Source organism: Callorhinchus milii, unplaced genomic scaffold, assembly GCF_018977255.1.
Source record: "Callorhinchus milii isolate IMCB2004 unplaced genomic scaffold, IMCB_Cmil_1.0 Scaffold7, whole genome shotgun sequence".
NCBI lineage: Eukaryota > Metazoa > Chordata > Chondrichthyes > Chimaeriformes > Callorhinchidae > Callorhinchus > Callorhinchus milii.
This window is the reverse complement of record NW_024704748.1, coordinates 5,694,975-5,705,766: the sequence shown is the minus strand read 5'-3', so window position 1 is coordinate 5,705,766 and position 10,792 is coordinate 5,694,975. Positions and strand designations below refer to the sequence as shown.

Here is a 10,792-nt window from a genome sequence, read left to right as displayed (position 1 = left end):
TACGCTACAGAACTTGGCAATACTAGTACACAAACTGGTATTGTCGGGAGGTGGTGTAATGTGGCAAGACATTCTGTCCTCTGAGTCACACCAGTGTCTAGTGTCTCAAGTCTGTCCTAAGTAACCATTCTTTAGTGTGAGTCTGAGACTTGTCTCCCGCCCTCCCTTCTATTCCCCTCTCCCCCACTCCCCCCGGTACGAGGCCAGGCTGTTGTCAAATGCAGGTGCTCCCTGGCCTGGCCCGGCCCTGCTCCAGCACGCTGCTGGCGGTCTCCAGGCGGCTGGCGGTGTAAGTGCTGGCGCGGTTCAGTCGCTGACTGCGAGCCACCTTCAGCTCCAGCTCATCGTACTTACTGAGCCGCACGAAGGGACACCAGCGGAACGCTCGCTTAAAGCCGATCCGGAACCTGCAACACAGCACAGCATCAGGTCAGCAAAACAGCGCACAGGAGGGAAGGGAGTGAGGTAGTCAATTAGGGAGGGAGGAAATGAGCGTATGAGTGTGAGAGAATGCGAGTAGGCTTTGCTCACCGTTTGTTGAGGCAGCAGTAGATAATGGGGTTGTACATGGTGGAGCTCATGGCCAGCCAGAAGATGGCCAGGTAGACCTGCTGCATGTACGTCTCGTAGTAAATGTCGTTGTTGAAGCTGCCGAGAATGAAGTAGAAGTGATAGGGCAGCCAGCAGATCCCGAAGGTCACCACCACCACAATCATCATCTTCACCACCTGCAACACAGCGAGAGCTTCACTCAACACAACATCCAACGGACCTCAATAGAGCACCCAATGTACCTCAATGCAGCACCCAACACACCTCAATCAGCACCCAACACACCTCAACACAGCATCCATCACACCAGAACACAGCATCCAACACAATGTCCACACCTCAACACAGCATCCAGACATTTTCTACAAGGCCACAAACTCCCATAGCTATCTTGATTACACCTCATCCCACCCAGCTCCCTGCAAAGATGCCATTCCATTTTCCCAGTTCCTCCGCCTCCGCCACATCTGCTCCAACAATGCAACCTTTCACGCCAGAGCAACCGAAATGTCCTCATTTTTCCTCGACTGAGGATTCCCATCAACATTAACAGCCAAGGCCCTTGACCGTGTCCGCTCTGTTTCCTGCACCTCTGCCCTCACCCCTTTCCCCCCCATCCCAGAACCGGGATAGGGTGCCCTTAGTCCTCAACTACCACCCCACCAGCCTCAAGATTCATCACATCATCCTCCGACATTTCCCGCACCTCCAGTGTGACTGATCCACCAAACACATATTTCCCTCCCCTCCGCTCTCCGCATTCCTAAGGGTCACTCCCTCTGGGATTCCTTAGTTAATTCTGCTGTCAGCACTACCAGTTGTTCTCCTTCCCTGGCACCTTCCCATGCCAGCGCAGGAGATGTAATACCTGCCCTTTCACCTCCTACCAGACCACTATCCGAGGCCCCAAACACAGGTTCCATGTAAGACAGCGGTTTACATGTACTATCACTAATGTTGTCTACTGTATCTGCTGCTCACGGTGTGGTCTCCTCTATATTGGGGAGACTAAGCGCAGATTGGGTGACCGATTTGCAGAACACCTCCGTTCGGTAGGCAAGGTCAACCCTGATCTTCCGGTCTCCTACCATTTCAATGCACAATCCCATTCACAGTCTGACCTTTCCATCCATGGTCTCCTACGCTGTTCCAGTGATCCACAGTGAAAGCTTGAGGAACAACATCTTATCTATCTGCTAGAGGGACCTTACAGCCCTCTGGCCTCAATGTCGATTTCAGCCACTTCATACTGTAACAGCTCACCTTTCCCTTGCCTCCACCCCCCCCTTCTGTTACCAGAAGAGCTATCTTTTGTTATCACTACAATCATCACCCCAGACACTCTGGTGTGTTGCCTGTTCTGCACCATTAACACTGGGTTCTCCCCAGTTTTGTTTCAACACACACCCGTTTTGTTAAAAAATACCCTTTTGTTTTATGCCATATCACCTCTTTAACCTATCAACTAATACATTCTCTCCTTTGTCTTCTCTCTTTTTTTTGTCTTCTTTGTCATCTTGTCCTGCCTCCCTCTCTCAACTTGTCCTTAAAAACCTCTCCCTCCAACATACCCCAGTTCTGACGAAGGGTCGTGGACCCGAAACATTGACTCACTTTCCTTTCTTCATCGATGCTGCCTGACCTGCTGAGTTTTCCCAGCTCTCTCTGTTTTTGACCCAACATACCTCATCCAGCACCCAATACACCTCAACCAGCACCCAACGCACCTCAATACAGCACCCAACACAGGCCTGGCCAAGTCAGAGCAGACCAGATCACCATCCAAGCTGGGTAAACTGTGACTAAAACAATGTGTAGATTTATACAGTCGTACTGGTCACAAAGCACTGTCCCAGAAGCAAGGTGGGGAGGAGACAAGGCTTTGTGAGAGTCTCAGAGAACAGAGTGACTGTATCCTAGCCACTGAGGATAGAGGGAAGGATGTGGGGAGCGAGCAGCAGATCAGAGAAAGGCAAGGGGAGGATATTAAATAATATTAATAATCCTCGCCTTATCACATCTCAAGGAGTTTCAGAAGATATATTGTAAAGCAGTTTGTCTGTGTATTTTGTTGGTCGACTCCACACCATTTTGTTTAGAATGTATATCCGGAGGAGATTACGGTGCGAGTGATGGTGTGTGTGGATAAGGTGAGGATGGAGAGAAGGTGAGGATGGGGCTGGAGGGGTGAAGGTGATGGTGTGTGGGGGTAAGGTGAGGATGGGGTGATAGTGTGATGGTGTGTGGGGGTAAGGTGAGTATGGGGTGTGGGATGTAGCAGTGCCCTGTGTGACTCCACACTGCCCCATGCTGACCCTGACTGGCAGTGAATACTGTACAGGGAGTGATGCAGCGTACCTTGCGTTTGGCACTCAGTTGCTCATGGTATTGCTCAGAGGAATCTCCTGGGATCTCGCTGGCCCACAGTGTGATCCCCACCTTGGTGTAGGTAATGCCCATCACCGTCAACGGCATCAAGTAAATGAGCACGATGACAGCCAGTTGGTACCTGCAACACACACACGCACACGCATAGCACTCGCATCACTTCATCTGTCTGCAAACACCCTCACGTCACCTCAACTCTCGGACCCTGTCATGACAACAAATTGCATTTATATAGCGCCTTTCACGAAAAGAGGACGTCCCAAGGCACTGGACATTCAAGGGTTGGAGTCGAGGGGTGGGAGGATGACCAAAGACACGGTTGAAGAGCAAGGTCTTGAGAATAATAATATAATTACAATAATTCTTATACATTTGATATGAGATGTGATAAAGCACTGTATCATATGGGTAAGAATTATTATTATAAGATTTAATGTAATAATAATAATAAGCCCGTTTTTAAATAAAATGGTCACTCAATCCACGATTGTTTGTGGGACACTGCTGTGCACAACTGGCATTTTGCCCACAAAATATACAGTCAATTCACTTTACAATATATTCTGTGAAGCGCTTTATGTCTTAAGATATGATAAGGCGTTATATCAAATGCAAGGATTATTATTATAATAATCGCACTCTGCCACATACCAGGGGAAAGTTATCTGTCATTAAATATTGCGGGGTATATAATGGAGTCTCTCTTGACTCCTCCCTACCCGTCCTGTGTTGTGATCAGCCAACTCAGCACAAAATGGGATTGGAAAAGTGAGACTCTTACCATCAATCAGGCTGTCAATCAGGTCACACATGGGACTGAGATTGAGGGCAGATTCAAATATGTTTATGTCACACACATTCCTTTGAGTAATTCAACTCTGCCTCAGAAATGATAGTTGGCTTTCGTTCTGCATTGCTGGCACATGAGATACTGCTGTAACACAGCCCAGATGGAATAAGAATAATAATCATTTGGTATTGTCTTTCATTCATGTCAGGAGGATGTCTCAAAGGAAACACTGTAAAGTGGAGTGATTGTGTATTTTGTAGGTGAATGCAGCAGCCCAATTACACACAGAAGCATCTCACAAACAGCTGTGAAGTGAGTTACCAATTTTATTTGGGTGTTTATTATCTATTGACACCGGGAGAAAAGAATCTCCCTTCTCTTTTTGAATACTGCCTCGAAATCTTCAAGTCCACCTGAAGAAGCAGACGGGGCCTCGGTTTAACGTCTCATCTGAAGGACAGCACCTCTGACAATACAGCGTTCCCCCAGCACCGAACTGGAATGTCAGCCTGGACTACACGAGTTCAAAGCCCTGACGTGGGGCTGAGAACCCACAACCTTCAGACTTTGGTTGACCAACAAAATAATTATGGAAATAACAAAATAGCGTAGATTTATGCCATAAATCCAGAAATATTCAATCAAGGAACGTTTATACTGTTGGCCAACCAAAGATGTTGGCACCACATGAAGATGTCTAATCCCACTCTCCCGCTCACTTCTTTAATATTCCTCCACTTCACATATCTGTCTCAGCCTGGCTCATTTGTAGCACTCTCATCTCTGAGACAGAAGGTTGTGGATTTAAGCCCCACGTCCGAACATTGAGCTCAATGTCCAGTCTGACACTTCAGTGCAATGCTGTGGGGAGCGCTACATTTTTGGAGGTGCTGTCCTTTAGATGAGACGTTAAACTGGGGTCCCGTCTGCCTGTTCGGGTGGATCTCATGGCACTGTTGGAAAAGAAAAAGGTGTCCTAGCCGAACTGACAATCCTCCAGATAAAATGAATCACTCACTTCGTGGCCGTTTGGTGCAAATTGGCTACTATGTTCATCTACAAGGACACAAATGCGACACTTTACAGTAAATCCTGTGAGGCGGTCAAAGCTGTGATAAGTCCTGTAGAGTATTGGTTAGAGTGCTCACAAGTGAGAGGACCCAGGTTCGATTACCGGACGGGGCGAAACCTTAGGCAAGCTTCCTTACTCCACACGCCTCTGTTTACCTAGGAGTAAGTAGCAACCCAGTTGTTAGTTGATTGGCGGATCGTTTTCTGGGGGTAATACTCCCTCCAAAAATAAATAAATAAATAAATAATAATAATTTGGTCACTCAATCTACGACTGTTTGTGTTTGACACTGTTGTGCGCAATTTGCTGCCACGTTTTGACCGCAAAATATTCTTTACAGTATATTCTGTGAAGGGCTTTGAGACATCTCAATGACCAGATAAGGCGCTATATCAAACGCAAGGATTATTATTATTATTAAGGCCCTGTATAGAATGTGAGCTTATCATTATAAACTGTTGAACGTGAATGACAATTTCTTACGTGAGTTGGTGCTGACCGCCAATGTCTCCGGGCCAGTTCACGATACAGATTGTCCTGGTGTCCCGGTGTTCAACGTGAGCATAAAAACACTGGGGGAAAGCGAGTGCCAAAGCCAGGAGCCAGATGACCCCAATCATTATCTTGGTGGCACCCGAGGACAGCCGAGGCTTCAAGGGGTGAATTATAGCAATGTACCTGTACAGCAAGAACAGCGGAAATGTTTACACTACAGACAGGAGAGTCCAGCAATATACAATAATAATACTTGCATTTGATATAGCGCCTTACCGTGTCAGGTTGATGTCTCAAAGCACTTCACAGGCTTTACTGTGAAGTGTAGTAACTGTGTGTTTGAAGGCAAACGTGGCAGCACAATTGCACACAGCGTTGTCCCACAAATAGCCATAGAGGGAGTGAACAGGTTTCTTTTTGTTTGGAGGATTGTTGGTCAAGATACCGGGAGAGAGAAACTCCCCTTTTTGAATAGCGCCATTATTATTATTATAAGGCAGAATCTGGATTTTTTTAAGAGAAAATCTAGAATGGTGTTTTGGGGTCGTGGGAAAGCATCCTGAGAAAGGAACCTGCTTTAATGCAGGTTGTTGTTTTTGTACAGTATATATATTATAAGTCACGTGAGGTGATTTAAAAAGTCCTTCCAACGTGAAAGACGCTGTATTAAATGTAAGGATTACTATTATTTTCATTTTCCCACCACACGCAGAGGGGTTCAGTAACAGAATGTTCCTCTGAAAGCCGGGACGCAGGCAGCAATCTGTTTATTATTAAAAAACCTGGGACATTTACCATCTCTCTCCAGAACTTTGAGAACAATTGTTACAGACCAGGGATTTCAGGACAATGTGTTTCTTGTAGAGAAACTACAAACCGCAGCTTCTAATAGAGGTGTCAGCCAGGCTCAGTCAGGGACACTCTCGCCTCTGGGTCAGAAGGTTGTGGGTTCAAGCCCCGCATCAGGGACTTTGAGCTCACAGTCTAGGCTGAGACTCCAGTGCAGTGCTAAGAGAGTGTTGCGTTGTCATGGGGGCTGTCCTTTGGACCAAGGACCCATTTGTGCCCTGTTCAGGTGGACATTAAAGATCCCACGGCAATATTGGAAAAGAGAAGTTAGTTTCTCTCTCCGGGTGTCCTGGCCAACAATCTCCCAAGTAAATTGCTCACTCGCTCCATGGCTGTCTGTGGGACACTGCTGTGTGCAAATTGGCTGCTGTCTTCGCCTACCGTCACTACATTTTACAGTGAATCCTGTGAAGCGCTTGGAGATGAGTTGACAATGTGATAAGGCACAATATAAACATTTTGGGATTAATAGTATTATTATGTCAAAGTCAGGGGCTGTGAATATAAACCCACAACCTCCATATATATACATATTATATATATGTATATATAAACAAAATAAGTGGACAGAGAATAAATAAGCTAGTAAACAGACTCCCATTTCCATTATTCTTCGTCAAAGAAACGACTGAACACAGTTTGATCGATGGGAAATATTAATGTAAGAATATGCAGGAAAGTGAAAGATCAGTGCTGTCCGTTCGGCTGACCCAAACTCGCTATTGCTGCACTCCTCAGCCTCCCACAGGCTCACACAGCAAATTGGCTCTTTAATTTTACGGTCTGCCTCTATCTCTAGCCTGCCTCCTGCACATGCCACACTCCGTTCTCTCTCTGTGGAAACTCACTCGGTCTGTACTGTCCTTCCCTTTCCTGACCAGCAGCCCCTTCCTGTGGAGTTAGTAACCGTGTGAAATATTGAGTAAAACTCGCATAAGTCTTAGCTTTATAAATCGTATAAACACCTAAGTCATATGTTCACCCGAGTCCCATTCAGTTTCCTATGGAAACCACTTAGATTTCTTTACACTACTCATTTTAATCATCTCTAAACTCGTAACGCTGTTCCTCTACCCTCCATTACTCCTGCATTTACCGGCTGCATTGAATTGCGGGAAACATAGTCTTGATCCGTTGCTGTGATAAAGCGCTATATCAAACTATTATTATTATAGTATTACCTGTCCACAGCGATGGCGGTCATTGAGTAAATGCTGGCGAAGATGGCAGTGATGGGGAAGAAGTTGTGAAAGCGGCAGTATTCCAGCCCAAAGTACCAGTCGTTGTGGGTGGCATAGAGGAAGTTAAAGACGGTATTGAAGGCGCCCATGGAAGCGTCTGCGAACGCCAGGTTCACCAGGAAGTAGTTGGTGACGGTGCGCATCCTGCGGTGAGCTAGGATGATCCAGATAACGGTCAGGTTACCAATGACGGCGGTGACCACGATCAGGGCGTACGCCACCGTCCACACCGCCACCTGCCAGGTCGGCTGAGCATACACGTTCTCCAGCGTGCTGTTCACCTCCGGCCCCAGCACAGGCACCAGCTCCGACCCCGGCAACACAGCCGGCTCCACCGTCACACTCATCACACAGACAGGGACAGAGACAGGCAAAGGGGTCTCACTGCATCCTTCAGGCAAGATGCCGACTGTGCGTGTCACAGAGATAGGGAGAGAGTTACAGAGAGAGAGTCAGAGACAGTCAAACAGAGGAGAGAGAGAGAGAGACAAACAGTCACAGAGAGATAGGGAGAGAGAGATGGGCTGGATGGAGCTCAGCGTCATGTGGAGGGAGGAGGAGAAAGAGAGAGAAAGAGAGGGGGGAGCAGAGGGGGAGAAAGGGGGAAGCAGAGAGAGAGATGCAAAGTGAGTGGATCACTTGTAACTGTGGAATCAGATGAATGAGCAAGTGAATTTAAACTGGTACTTGTGTCTGTGTGAGAGAGAGTGGGGAAGGTAGAGGGTGCGGGAGTTTGACAGAGAGGGGATGTGACTGTCCTGACAACAACCACTTGACTGGAGCGACCGCTGGTTTCCAATCCCACCTCCCACCGATCTGGGAAATGAGTTCTGTTAAACCCATCTGCCTATCGCTGGCAAATAGATTTTTAAATCACCACAACAACACTCTGCCTCCTGGCAGTCCTGGTTCATTCAAGTCAATATTAGCATTACAGGCAGTAAAACTCAAAAAGAGAAGGGTGTTTCTCTCTCTTGGGTCCTGGCCGACATTCCCCCAAATAAAATTGGTCACTTGCTTTACACCTGTTCATGGGATGTTGCTGTGCGCCAGGTTCGCCTACAAAACTTACTACACTTTTCAGCAAAATCCTTTGAGATGCCTCGAAGACCTGATAAGGTATTGTATCAAATGCAAGGATTATTATTACTGTAACAAAGACTTGCATAGCACTCGTCGCATAGCAACTTTTCAGAGCACTGCACAGGGATTTTATGCAAGGGAGGAGGGGGAGAAGGGGAAGATGGCTGCAACTGTGATCAAAGAGGTAGATTTTAGGTGTGATTTAATAATAATCCTTGCATTTGATACGATAAAGAGCAGTGACTATTTTGTGAGTGAAATGCAGCAGCTAGTTTGCACATACCAATGTCCCACAAACACTCATGGAGTGAGTGACCAATGTTATTGGGACTATTGTTGGTCAGGACACCGGGACAGAGAAGCTTCCTTCTCTTTTCAAGTAGTGCCACAAGATCTTTCAAGTCCACATGAACAAGTATACAGGACCTTGGTTTAACATTTCATCTGAAGGATGGCACCTCCGTCAATGCAACATTCCCTTCAGCATTGCATTCCAGTGTCAGCTTGGACGATGTGATTCCAAGTCCCGACGTGTGGCTTGAATCCACAACCTTCTGATTCAGAGGAGAGAGTGGTACAACTGCGCCAGGATGACAAATTTAAGGACAGTTTAGAGAGAGGAGAGATGGAGGTTAGAGAGAGGGAGCTCCAGTGGTCAGGGGTGTAGCAGCTAAAGCTTGGTTACTGATGGTGGAGCAGAGGACATGAGGGCACACAGGAAGCTTGAGTTAGCCAAGCGGAGGAGCGGGGCAGGAGGTCACAGAGATAGGGAGGCACTAGGGTTTTATAGTTCAGAGTGAGGATTTTACATGAGGAGCCAGTGGAGCTAGGCGAGGACTGGGGTGATGTGCATTGGGAGTTTGGTGCGCGTGAGGAGGTTTTGTTGGCAAATGTGGGAACCAAGTTCCATACAACAAGAAGCCATAAAGTGAATGACCAAAGTAATTGTGGGATTGTTGACCAGGACACCGGGAGGGAGGAACATCTCTCTCTTTTGTGACAGTCTCGTGGGAGATCTTTAATGCCTTCCTGAACAGGCAGCCGGGACCTCGATTTAAGGGCAACACTTCTGACAATGAACTGCTCTCAAGAGTCCGTCTGCAATGTGGATTGAATTTACAACCATTTGACTCAGAGGCAAGAGACACTTCGTTGGGTACAGATCAGACATTCCTTGAAATATGTGCGTGTGCACTGACTTGAAAGTGGAATGTAGCTTTTATCAAAAATAGGATATGTTGCAAGCTGTGTCTGGTTTCCCAGTGAACTATCACAAAACACATTGAAACTGTAGTTCACATGCACAAATACAGATTGATAAGATACTCAGCAAATACCTAAAGGCGCAGCCCCTGTCCACCCCCACAATCGGAGTTTCATTTGCGGCAAAATGACTCTCAAAAAAATGAATGCAGCCAGTCTCCAAATCAAACCGCTAAGAGTTTGGTGAGTGCCAAGGCTTGAGACGTTGGGGTAACTGTAAGTGGTGGTGTGTCTGCCCAGCGCCTTGGGACGTCCTCCCAACGTGAAAGGCTCTTTACAAATGTAATTTTTTTGCTGTTGTCGTTGTGTGGATGGTGACGTACGCCCTGATCGTGGTCTAACCAGCTAAAGCTACGTAGCTTGCCACTGGCGAGAACCACCCTGCCCATCAGGGCTTTGGCTTTCAGAGTTAACCGGAGCTGAGTGGGATGATTGATTCCATGCCCCCAGTAACTGGTCTGCCTTTCCAAGTATTCTTATTATCATTATTATTATTGGAAAAAAAGAAGGGAGTCTCTCTCTCGCCGTGTCCTGGCCAACAATCCCCCAGATAAAACACGTCACGGCTGTTTGTGGGACGTCGCTGCTCGCAAACGGGCAGTTACTTTTAACCCACGAAGACGCAGTCAACGCACGTCTTGTGGGTAAAATCCCACGAAGCGCTTCGGGACGTCCTCCCGACCCGAAAGGCGCTCAATAAATTAAATCTTGTTGTTGTTGTTGTTGTTGTACCAAATGTCAGGATTTTTTTTATATAAAAAAAAGAGAGCTCTGGGGCGCTATCCTGGCGTGAGGGGCGCTATACGAATGCAAGTTCGTATTATTATTATTATTATTGTTATTGTTATATGAAGGACACGTCCAGTCGAAAGTCCCTTTAAAAAGCTGCTGCAGCCGCAGCTGTCGGCCGAGGGGGGGCGCTCCTTCCGGTCGGGCACCAGCCCGGAGGCGGGCGGCTCGGCGCCCAAGCGCCGCCGCGCCCATTGGGCGGGACGGGCGTCAGTCAGCGCGGCTCGCGCTGCGATTGGCCGGCGGCGGGGCGGAGCCGGAAGCGGGTTT

The 10,792-nt window shown here is 47.4% G+C and overlaps 1 protein-coding gene across 1 annotated transcript; it reads right to left on the bottom strand.

Moving 5' to 3' along the window:
- Positions 1–214: 214 nt before the first annotated feature.
- On the bottom strand, positions 215–7,733 carry tacr2 (tachykinin receptor 2). The gene is made up of 5 exons (XM_007904620.2): positions 7,328–7,733; positions 5,286–5,480; positions 2,911–3,061; positions 532–728; positions 215–407 (listed from the first exon to the last, which is right to left on the bottom strand). Exons 1-5 carry the CDS (start codon positions 7,528–7,530, stop codon positions 215–217), a joined length of 939 nt encoding a protein of 312 aa, XP_007902811.2. The 5' UTR covers positions 7,531–7,733.
- Positions 7,734–10,792: the final 3,059 nt, after the last annotated feature.